The 12,760-nt window shown below is 37.6% G+C and overlaps 1 protein-coding gene across 2 annotated transcripts in view; it reads left to right on the top strand.

Annotated features, from left to right (window-relative positions):
- Positions 1 to 12,760, top strand: part of sorl1 (sortilin-related receptor, L(DLR class) A repeats containing) — a 226,452-nt gene that overhangs the window by 178,983 nt on the left and 34,709 nt on the right. For both annotated transcript variants that reach the window (XM_051932187.1, XM_051932186.1), the window contains exons 33-35: positions 2,191 to 2,319; positions 9,708 to 9,828; positions 10,038 to 10,207. In XM_051932187.1, the coding sequence (XP_051788147.1) occupies positions 2,191 to 2,319; positions 9,708 to 9,828; positions 10,038 to 10,207 (420 nt within the window). The remainder of the gene's footprint in view (positions 1 to 2,190; positions 2,320 to 9,707; positions 9,829 to 10,037; positions 10,208 to 12,760) is intronic.

Below are 12,760 nucleotides of genomic sequence, written 5' to 3'. Positions count from 1 at the left end.
CCATGAACGCTCTTCTTTTCTCAGTGGACCCTGTACATGCCTTGCACAGTACATGTGCTTTGATCGCCGCCAGGTCAAGCTTGTTATAGCACAAGCAATCGGCCACCTGCGTGCTCCTGCTAGCACTGAATAAGCTCACGCCTTCTGGTGTCAGCGCGCAGCACTGGGTGAAAAAAAAGGAAAGAGACAAATATATGTGACATTTTGAAGAAATCATTGTATGACCTGAATAGTACCAATCAGAAAACATCATCGCACTAATGCAATATTATTTGAAAACAAACAGATCGGGTGTAAATTTGTTATTTGTAAAAGTTAGCTTTTTTCACTTTTATTTTGTCAGTCTTGTGCACGCTCTCTCTCCCCTCCTGACCTGAACTTATCTAACTAACAGCACCAGCATAAATTCTCAAGAGACGGCGGCATCATAGCTCCAGGATGCTTGAGTTTCAGATGCTTATGCATCGCGGTGGTGCTACTGTGAAAAGAAAGCTCTGCTTTGCATAATCTGCATTCAACTTTTTTTTTTCTTTTTCAGCGAAGTGCTCCCACACTTTTTTCCATCTCCTTCCCCCTCCTCTATCCGACTTGCCATTGCAACCACATTTATTTTCCTCTACATTCTTCTTCTCCTCAGACGTTCTTTCTTCGTTGGTAGGACTGAATGCAGTCTTGACAAACAGTCTTGATACTGACCCCCAGACATTCATGTAGTGCATTGCAGTTACAAAAACCAATGTGGTTCTTTGTGACTGGAGTCGACGTCGACTAATGATTGCAGCCCTAGTATTTTGATGTGTACAACAAACTGCTGGAAATGTTCTACCAAGTCCGTAGTTGCCAGTGTGGTGTTTTGTGCTGCAGTCTCCTGGGGAAGCAACCTGAGCACAAAAGAAGCATAATGCCTGAACAAAGTTATCAAGAAAGCTGGCTCCGTCTCAGGTCAAATTTTGGGCACCCTGGGAAGCTGTTGTGGAATAAAGGATGATAGCAGAATTGGATACCTTCATGAAAAATTCCTCCAGGATTTTTTATCCACAGGCTTATTCCACCACAGTATTCTAAAAAGCACCTCTGGGGGTCTTTTCTGCCCACTGCTATCAGGCAATTCAATGCTTTCATCTGATGTACTCATTAAGATTTATTTTTATTTATTTAATTATTTATTAATTCATTGATTGGATGTATTATCTATCCTGTGAGTCCATATTCTTGTTTTTTGTTTGTGTGCTGTATGCATTTGAATTTTCCCATGGGATTGATAAAGTTTATCAGATCTAATTGAATTTAAAGTTAGTGATTCTAATTGAAATGTGCGAAAATATCTGTTGCACCATTTACCGATGTTAAGGCTACAGTCAAGACAAATTGTGCCAGACCTCTTTTTGTCCTTTTTTTATAAAGATAGGCAAAGGAACTTTTTTTTTTAAACTATTGTATGTGCACATACCTTTTAATACATTGTGGGGGTACCCTTTATTTTAATTTCAGTAGTTTGCAATTGGACCTTCAATGCAAAACTGCTCTTTAAATGAGTCCACAGATTTTCAGCAGAATTCTGGTCTTCTACAAGAGTTCCTCAAACACTTGAGGCAAAATGGCTCCAAAGCATCAATGATATTCCACCATATTTCGCTGTGGGTATTAGGTACACATCTTGTGTGCAGTCCACTTTTTGTGCCAAACATGAAGAAAGGGTAACCAAAATTATAAGGTCTCATCTGACCACAACACATCATTCCATTTGCATTTCCAATGATGCTTGGCTATCTTCAGTGGCTGCATTTTGTGGCTTATTCTTAAGATAGACTTATTTTATGGAACTCTTTTTTAAAAAGCTGATTTAGAAATATTATAACTCCAAAATTTAACCAAGAATCCTTTTGTCATGTGACAGAAATCCAATTCTTCAGCCACTAATGATTGACCCCATAAAATAGTTATATGCTTTAAAAATGTATGTTCAATTTAGTAAAGTAAATTTTGTTTCCAAATCGGGAAAATACATGGTCATGTATACTACATTTAAATGACAAAACTGTAATACAAAAGAAATAAAAAAAGTAACAGTAAAATTATTCAGAAACCATTAACGGTAATAAGTATGTTTTATTGGACTTCTGTTTCAATACTTTGGGTTTTTGTTAATGTATGTTCTTTTAACTTTTATATATTTCTTTTCTTTTCTAGCAACACACAATACACTAGTTTGTGCTAATGAAACTATGTGTGCTGATGGAGAAATGTGCATATTACCTGATGAGCAGTGTGATGGTTTTCTTGACTGCTCAGATGGAAGTGATGAGAAGAACTGCACAAGTAAGAAATCTGTGCTCTTTACTGCTATGAAGTTTAAATGGTAAATATAGCAAGCCTTGGATTAACATTGCATGGATAACCAATGTAGAGGATTAAAGATAATGATCTATATGATTTTACAAAATTTTAGTGTTTGTTGATGCAGGGCAAAAAGATTACCATGGATAATTTCATTGAAATTAATGGCTTTACTGAAACTAGGTATTTTGTTCAATAGTTAATGACTAAGACATATTTCTGATCAGCTTTTTGGAGGTAAATTGGATAACTGTACATACAATCTTATTAAGACCTTCTTAAATAGAAAAGAGATGTTAATTCTTTACCATATGAATATGATTGGCTCAGCCTCAGACACCATGACACCACAGATATTCTGTAAGGAAACAAAACAGGTTTCAGAAAATGAATGGAAAGCTTCAAAGGTAAGGTCAAGTTTCTTGTCATTATCACCATGCGTCTTTATGATGTCCATCTTCACGTATAGCTGGTGTTCCTGGAAACTTTGCCATGGGCTGTTCCTCATAGAGTGTGTTTGCATGCCCACACAAATTTAGGCTAAGGTAAGCAACCTGGTTCAGGCAGAAATATGATTTGTTTGAGAAATAAAAACACAACACATAGATGTTTACACTTTGGCATCTGATCACAAAGTAGCATGGAGATGTGCCTCAGACAGGGAGCAGACTCTGGTTTCAATATATCCAAACATCTTATAGCCTGCAATCTCTGGCACAACAGACCTATTTTATGCCTTTCATGAACATTTTAAAATGTTCACAAACAACAATAAAAATATTTTAATCTGCAATTTAACTTTGAAAAATGACTTGCACTTTAATAAGGATTTGTATAAACACATACAAAATAATGCTATCATCTTACCATCACTTTATCCTGCAAGATGGAGTTTCCTGAATGTTTGTAAAAAAGACCAGAAAGATTTCCAATACATTTTTTTTGTGTTTCACTGTCCTTCCAGAGTTATGTGCTATCTTAGGACTACTTGATTTGTTCTCTTCAACTCTGGCAGTGAACTGCAGAATATAAAAATGTCATTGCCCATGCTAGTTATTATATATAGACTCTGTAGGTGCCTTTCTTTGATGTTTCCAGAAATGAACAACTACTCTTATGGAAAACACAATTGAGTCCACAGTCCATGTAAGTTGTTTTTCAGACTTACAGTAACATTTCAAATAAAAATGTTATAAAAGTGAAGAAAAAATAGCACAATCCACAAAAAGACTCATTTATGATGTTTCTGTTGCCTGCTTTTATATATACTACATGTTGTGCTTATTATCTTATGTTTCCGTAGTATGTGTCGTACGGACTAAGCACTGCTGTCTCTGTTGCTTTCTGCTACTTTGGATAGATAGGTACAGAGAGTTTAAGTAATTTCTGCGTTATGTTCTTTGGCAAGGAATCTTAGGTTGAAGTTCAATAACTAATTGGGGCTTGTACCTAATTTTCTGTATATATTTTCTTTCTTGTTTTGATAAAAAATATCCCCAAATCATAGTTATTGTTTGGTGGAGGTACTGTATTTATATATTTGGGCTTTTGATATACTTTTTTTTTTACTTTCTGTATATACCAGTGGTTCCCAAACTTCTTTAGAATTTCTTGCGTGGCGGTCCCTTTAAAAATTGTTTGATGGCTCGCGGACCCTTTTATTAAAAATTTAAAAGTCAATATTATTTCAAGAAAATTGGGGGCACCAAATACTTCGCACAAGGGTGCCACATACCCACTGCGCGGCACTGCATAGGTACAGGCTGCTGTGAATAAAACATTTTTTGACAAACAATTATTTATTCAGAAAATATTACGTACATCTTAGTTATTAAATTTAAGTTAAAATTTTAATGGGATGGATGCATCTGCTTTGCCTTAACCATTTGGGTTGAGCAGGCAATTTCACCACTTAAAAACACAAAAAATGTAAAATATGTTGTTTGTTGATTATCTGTATCCACCTTTAGCGCTCTTATTTGCTTCTAAAATATACGAAAACTGTTAGTGAGTGTTTTGATTCTACAAAAAAATCGATAATTTTTGATTATGATAAAAATAATAAGGGCTGGTTTGTGCTGAGCGATAACGGTGGGAAAACAATGAGGTGGCAGTGAATAACGGAACAGCGGATTAGTGGTCAGGTCTAGGTGGTGGGGGTAACGACAGAGCTCAGTCACTTACTTCCCCTCGGATGGTAAAGGTTAATAATTATAAAAATATAAATAGTATAAATATGCAATCATTTCTCATGGTCCCACCGAAACCACTTCTAGGGGACCGCGGACGCCAGTTTGAGAACTGCTGGTATATACATTTATTTTTTTCTTCTTGTAAATATTTTTAGGACTGTAAATTGTTTTTGTTACAAGGATCATCATCCCTGAACCATGTTTAATGGAGGAAGATTGCCTTAATTCTGTAGCATATTTACATTTTTATTTTTGGAACATTGGCATTTTGCTGTAATTATTGAAAATAATCGTCTTTTTGATTAATCATCGACTATGAAACATCTGGTTGAATGAACTCTGGCGGGACTGGTCGCTGCTGCTTGCCTTTAACTTTTTTTTTTTAATTTTAACTATTAGTTTACATTCTAACGGCCTGAGCAACTGTTTTCATTTTGGCAGACTTATTCTTCAAGTATTTTTTTTTCAATAATTTTTAGCTAGACTGATGATTTCTGGCTTGACTGGTTATTTTGTTGACACTTCAGTGTGGCTGTGTATGGACTACAGTAATCCCTCCTCCATCGCCGCGGGGGTTGCGTTCCAGAGCCACCCGCGAAATAAGAAAATCCGCGAAGTAGAAACCATATGTTTATATGGTTATTTTTATATTGTCATGCTTGGGTCACAGATTTGCGCAGAAACACAGGAGGTTGTAGAGAGACAGGAACGTTGTTCAAACACTGCAAACAAACATTTGTCTCTTTTTCAAAAGTTTAAACTGTGCTCCATGACAAGACAGAGATGACAGTTCTGTCTCACAATTAAAAGAATGCAAACATATCTTCCTCTTCAAAGGAAACAGAGAGGAAAGCAAACGAATCAATAGGGCTGTTTGGCTTTTTAGTATGCGAAGCACCGCGGCACAAAGCTGTTGAAGGCAGCAGCTCACACCCCCTCCGTCAGGAGCAGGGAGAGAGAGAGAGAGAGAGACAGAGAAAAACAACGTCAAAAATCAATACGTGCCCTTCGAGCTTTTAAGTATGCGAAGCACTGTGCAGCATGTCGCTTCACTAAGCAGCTGCACACAAGGTAGCAACGTGAAGATAATCTTTCAGCATTTTTAGACGAGCGTCCGTATCGTCTAGGTGTGCGAACAGCCCCCCTGCTCACACTCCCTACGTCAGGATCAGAGAAAGGCAGCGCAAGAGAGAGAGAGAGAGAAAGTAAGTTGGGTTTCTTCTCAGCCATCTGCCAATAGCGTCCCTTGTATGAAATCAACTGGGCAAACCAACTGAGGAAGCATGTACCAGAAATTAAAAGACCCATTGTCCTCAGAAATCCGCGAACCAGCAAAAAATCCGTGATATATATTTAAATATGCTTACATATAAAATCCGCGATAGAGTGAAGCCGCGAAAGGCGAAGCGCGATATAGCGAGGGATCACTGTATTTTCAGCCTAACCCTGTTTTCAGACTTACCTGGTTCTGTTGTCTGGGCGTCTGAGTTGTCTGCGTTCTCGACTACAATGTGGACTGGTAGGATATTTATTTGGTTCTTGTTTGTTTGGTCCCTCCTGCTGCTCGCTATCCAACCTGTGATGGGCCTGCTTCAGTACTCTGCTGCTGAGCTCCTCCGACTGCGCTTCCACCTGTCCAAGCCTCCACTTATTGCAATGTATCTCTACCTAGACATCATATTCCCCCCCAACACCCCCCCAAAAAAGATACATCCACTGTGTGTCCCACCGGAGTCTCCATGCTGACACCTCGAAAATAATAAACTCCATCTGGTCCAACTCTCGATGTCCTCCATGTAACATAAGCAGGGTGGCTGACCACAGTGTGTTAGCCAGCCTAGCTCGATCAGTTAACACCGTTACCAAATGTGATAATGCCATTGTCAACTTCAGTTTTTTGAATATCTGCTCACTTACGAGCAAGGAGCATCTCATCCAGGATCTCCTCACTAATCGTAAGTTTGACTTTTTCTGTCTAACCGAGACATGGCAACAACCTCATGACTTTTCCCAACTTAATAAATCCACTCCTCCGAGGTTTGTTTACATCTGTCAACCTGTTGGCTCCCGCAGGGGAGGAGGTCTTGTGTTAATTTATCGCGAGAAGTGGAAAGTCCTGCCGTTGTCTGTTCCTGCCTTTAGCTCTTTTGCATCTATTGTATGTCAATTGACTGGACCTATTCCTACTATTATTGCAACTGTTTACCGCCCCCCCTAAATCAAATAATGACTTTTTGAATGACTTTGCTGTTTTTCTTACACACCTCACAACTGTTTCATCAAACATAATACTTCTGGGGGATTTTAATATACATATGAGTAATACCAGTGTCCCTCTTACTAGATTTACATCCTGCATTGAGAGTTCTGGATTCCAGCAGCATACTGATGTTCCCACTCATTCTAAAGGACATAACTTGGATTTGATTTGTTGTTCTGGAGTTACCCCCCCTTGATTGTACTACAGATGAACTCCCCATAATTGATCATTTTCTTCTTTCAATGTTAAACTATCTAAGCTTCCCCATCTCATGTCTTTCCATAATGTTAAGAATATTAACTTAATTAACTCTAGCATTGATTCCCTTATGGACATTCATAATTTATCCACTCCTGAATAACTGATCTCGCACTATAGCACTGGACTCTATGGTATTCTTAACTCCATTGCTCCATTAAAAACTTGGTTTTTTTTCTGCTCCCTGGTTCACACCTGAACTTTTGGCTTTTGAAAGCTAATGGCCAGCAACTTGAATGGTTATATAAAAAAAAACTTTGTTCACAAAGTGATGTATAAAAATCATATATTATATTACAAGGACTATATTGCTCAAACCAAATCTATTATACTCACACAATTTCTTCCAATAAAGGTAACACCAAGTCATTGTTTTCACTGCTCAATAATATCACACATTTTTGCCTTTTCAGCTTTCTACTTTCTCATAAATGTCAGATCTCGTCTGTAAGTCTAAGCCTTCCACCTTGTCAACTGGATCCCCTCCCCCCATTTCTGATTAAAGTCCTACCTCCCTTCTTTGGTTCCTTATATTTCTGCTATAATTCACTCCTCTCTCACCACTGGAACTGTTCCTTCATCTTTTAAAACTGCTGCAATAACACCAATACTGAAAAAAACCTGGTGCCAATCCAACCAATCTCAGTAATTTTCGTCCTATTTCTAATCTACCCTTTATTTCCAAAATTCTTGAAAAAATACCGGCTATTCAACTTTATTCTCATTTATCTCAAAATAATCTGTATGAACAGTTCCAATCTGATTTTCGCTCCCTCCATAGTACAGAAATGGCACTTCCTTATGGCAGCTGATTCTGGTTTAATCACTATTCTCATCCTTATTGATCTGAGTGTGGCATTTGACACTATTTGTCATGCTACTCTTCTCAATAGATTATCTTCAATTGGCATTACTCACACTCCACTAGATTGATTCAGATCTTATCTCTTAGGCCGCACTCAGGTCACTTTCACATCCCAACCTACCTCTGTTACCTCTGTCCTGGAGCCCCTCCTCTTCATTATTTACTTCCTTCCCCTCGGCAATATCTTTCGTAAATATAACATTAACTTCCACTGTTACGCTGATGATGCCCAGCTTTATGTCACTAGCATACCTTCTTTTTCCTTTCCACCCTCCTCGCTTATTGACTGCATAACAGAAATTAAATCCTGGTTTTCCTCAAATTTTCTTAAATTAAATAGTGACAAAACTGAGGTTCTCCTCATTAGTACAAAATCAACATTATCCAAAACTGATCATTTTTCATTTGTTATTGATAATTCATCTGTTTCCCCTGTCCCACAGGTTAAAAGTCTGGGTATCAGCCTTGATATTGCTCTGTATCTTTTCAGTCCCACATCAATAACATCTCCCGGTCTGCATATTTCCACCTGCGTAACATTAATCGTATTCTCCCCTCCCTCACTCCCCATACAACTGCTATCCTTGTTCATAGCCTTGTCACCTCACGTTTGGATTATTGCAATTCCGTTTTCTTTGGTCTTTCTCGCAAATCGCTTTATAAGCTTCAACTGGTCCAGAATTCAACTGCCTGCATCATTACTAGAACCCCCTCTATTTACCGTATCACTCCTGTCTTGCAGCAGCTTCACTGGATTCTGGTTAAGTTCTGTATTGACTTCAGATTTCTCCTGTTAATATTTAAGGCTATCCACAACCTTGCCCCTTCTAATCTGTCCGACCTTCCCCATGTTGCCATTGCCTCCCACACCCTTAGATCCTCTTCCTCCATCCATTTGACTGTCCCCTTTACCTGTCTTACCACTATAGGTGGCAGTTGCTCTGCTCCCCAGCTTTGGAACCATCCGAGCTTAGAAATATTGATTCATTCTCACTTTTCAAATCTAAACTTAAAACTCATCTGTTTAAGATTGCTTTGTCTCTTTGATTATAATAGCTCTGACTGATTTTAATTTTTGTATTTTTCAGTTTTGTTTATAATGTGTGTTTTATCTATTGTTCGGTGTCCTTGAGTATTTAGAAAGGCAAATACGAATAAATTTTCTTTATTGAGTTTTGAATGTCATTGCTGTTGGACTGTTTTATAAAGCACACATGGTACAGTTTTTTTGTCCCTGTGTTTGTAAATAAATTGCATTATTGTGTTTGAACACATGCATGGTATAATCTAAACTGATCAATGTACTGTACACTAGCTTGGCGGTGAGCAATACTGAGCTAGAAATAATAATAGCTTGTAATGATTTAACCATATGGTCTGAAGTCAGTCTGTATTATCAGAGGGCATTTGTGTGAGTTGCTTTTAAGTGTTTTGCCCAATATATAGTAATATTTTATTAGTCTCCTAGAAATGTTGTGCATCATACAGTGGCCTCCGTTTAAAATATAAGTTACAATTAAAAAATTAAACCTATTATTGCTGCGTTGAAAGGTGGAATTACTTAGTTTTGATTGGCATTTTATGTGTGTCTTGTAAATAAAATGGGGCTTCATCCTGAAACTAATAATAATGTGGATACATTGGAGGAAACATACTGTAGATTAGCAGGAAGACAGTAAACATGAAGCTGAAAGTTTAAATATGTTTCATGGAAACTGAAGTGAAAGCAAACAAATTTTTCACTTATTAATTTAATCTGTTGCTGGTAAACATGGTGATCTCATTTCATCTTCAGGTAACTCTATAGTTTTAAAAGTACAGAACCTGCGGTGGACAGCAGATTTCTCTGGAAATGTTACTCTGATGTGGACAAAACCCAAAAATATGTCTGCTTGTACCTATGTGGTTTATTATCGGTAAGAAAACCAAATACTATTAAAACTTTAAATACCTTAATCCAGTGTGTGTGTGTATATGTGTGTATATATATATATATATATATATATATATATATATATATATATATATATATATATATATATATATAATATTAGTGTGTAAGTGTATATAGCATACATTTGTGTATATATGTGACTAATTTTTACAATATTTTGTTATTTCCCAGGCAAGTAGGAGAAAATGTCTGGAAGAGTATTGACACATATATCAGTAAGACCAGTATCAGACTGAATGTACTGAAGCCTGATACCACTTATCAAGTCAAGGTACAGGTTCAGTGTCCACAAAAACAGTACACCTCCAATGATATAATAACTCTTCGCACACCTGAAGGATGTAAGTATGTGTTGAAAGACCATAATTCAGAAATGAAAAGCCGGTGCTTTTTTTCACGTTTTACGTTTTAAATATGAACTTTCTTAATAACTAGTTCTTGTAGTAAACCATTTTATAAACTAATAATACAATCACTCATTTAAATACTACTTCTCTTCCTTTCTTATTCAGATTTGAAATTATTCTATACCTGTTAATAGTTTATGTTCAGTCAAGGTAAAACCACACTGTGGATGAAGTTTAATGCTCCCTACACCAGTGACACTTCATACTACTTGTTTACCCCTTAACTTCTCGCACCATTTCTCATCTCACAAGTACTCATGTGGTGTACTTTTTGCACCGATGTTAAAACTGCTATTTTTATTCATGCTGTGAGGTTCTAATATAAAATATTGCAGTAGTTTTAAATTGTACATGTTTTTAATGTAATTTAATGCTATGTTACTGAATAGTATGACACAGTCCAGAACTACCTGAAAATAAACCTGATCCACTTCTCCAGTGCTCATCCACTGCAGGATTTGCACATGTATCACATTTCACTTCAGTTGTTGAATGTTCTTTGTAGACTAAGTCATTGCAAGAAGAACATCTCATCATTGTCATACATGCATAAGTACGCACTCAGTGTACCAAATGCACCATATGGAATTTGCGACTGTGCATCCACTCATAAAACCAGCTGGGGGCACACTAGATGGAAACCATTGCAACATTGTACTTGTAGTAAGTCAACCTGAGGATAGATGGTGGATGCTGACAGTAGGTTTAAGTAAAAGGACGTTGGACAAAAATAATTGAGGTTGGTATACAAAATACACCAGCAAGATTAGTTAAGGGTTAAAGAGTCTAGAGTACAGTAATCCCTCCTCCATCGCGGGGGTTGCGTTCCAGAGCCACCCGCGAAATAAGAAAATCCGGGAAGTAGAAACCATATGTTTATATGGTTATTTTTATATTGTCATGCTTGGGTCACAGATTTGCGCAGAAACACAGGAGGTTGTAGAGAGACAGGAACGTTATTCAAACACTGCAAACAAACATTTGTCTCTTTTTCAAAAGTTTAAACTGTGCTCCATGACAAGACAGAGATGACAGTTCTGTCTCACAATTAAAAGAATGCAAACATATCTTCCTCTTCAAAGGAGTGCGTGTCAGGAGCAGAGACTGTCATAAAGACAGAGGAAAGCAAACAAATCAATAGGGCTGTTTGGCTTTTTAGTATGCGAAGCACCGCGGCACAAAGCTGTTGAAGGCGGCAGCTCACACCCCCTCCGTCAGGAGCAGGGAGAGAGAGACAGAGAAAAACAAACAGTCAAAAATCAATACGTGCCCTTCGAGCTTTTAAGTATGCGAAGCACCGTGCAGCATGTCTCTTCATGAAGCAGCTGCACCCAAGGTAGCAACATGAAGATAATCTTTCAGCATTTTTAGACGAGCGTCCGTATCATCTAGGTGTGCGAACAGCCCCCCTGCTCAATCCCCCTACGTCAGGATCAGAGAAAGTCAGCGCAAGAGAGAGAGAGAGAAAAGTAAGTTGGGTAGCTTCTCAGCCATCTGCCAATAGTGTTCCTTGTATGAAATCAACTGGGCAAACCAACTGAGGAAGCATGTACCAGAAATTAAAAGACCCATTGTCCGCAGAAATCCGCGAACCAGCAAAAAATCCGCAATATATATTTAAATATGCTTACATATAAAATCCGCGATAGAGTGAAGCCGCAAAAGACGAAGTGCGATATAGCGAGGGATCACTGTATACAGTGGTAAAGCATAGTTTAGAAATAATTAAAGAAATTGAAAACAAGTTGTAGACTGTGTCCAAAAGTCTGACTTTAAAACACTCAAATTTCAGAACAAGACATTAAATGAAAATATTCTGTTGACAAGGACACTTTCACAAAAGGTACAAGTATAACAAAACAAGTGCGCTTTTATTCAAGAATATAACTGCAGAAAATAAAACCTGCTTTAGGGCGCAACATTGACACGCCCTTAATACGACCACATTGGTGGCACAGCAGTAAGAACTGCAGACTGGTAATCAAAAGGTTGCCGGTTCGACCATGGATGCCTCCCTTTTGAGAAGTGAGCTGCTCTTATTCTTACTATAATAGAATAAAAACATACATTTGATTTGAGTCTGTAACAGCCAGTGTAAATTTATGGTACTTTTTTAAAGTAAATTTATGGTACATTTTTAATTTAGTTTTATTCTCCCAGTCACATTCATGCTCCCCCCAATCTGACAATGCTGTTTTCACATAAAGACGTGCTATAACAGAGGTTAACTCAGATGATGATGATGAGGGTTCTACAGCAGAGAAAGAATGCACGTCAGTGTACTTTGTATATAAAAGCGAGATTGAATGTTATTTACCTATTTACCTTGATTTATTATCTTCCTACAGCGTGAAGTTACAAGTAGACTGCAGAGATTCCTGTGTTTGATCGACTAGTCTACATTACACTATAAAATAAACTTCTCCACCTCCACTGATTTGTACTCGTTGCCTTCTGACTGCCTCATCCATGTGTGGCAATGGGCTT

The sequence above is a fragment of the Erpetoichthys calabaricus genome, chromosome 9 (assembly GCF_900747795.2).
Source record: "Erpetoichthys calabaricus chromosome 9, fErpCal1.3, whole genome shotgun sequence".
NCBI classification, from domain to species: domain Eukaryota; kingdom Metazoa; phylum Chordata; class Cladistia; order Polypteriformes; family Polypteridae; genus Erpetoichthys; species Erpetoichthys calabaricus.
This window is presented reverse-complemented; position numbering and strand designations above follow the sequence as displayed.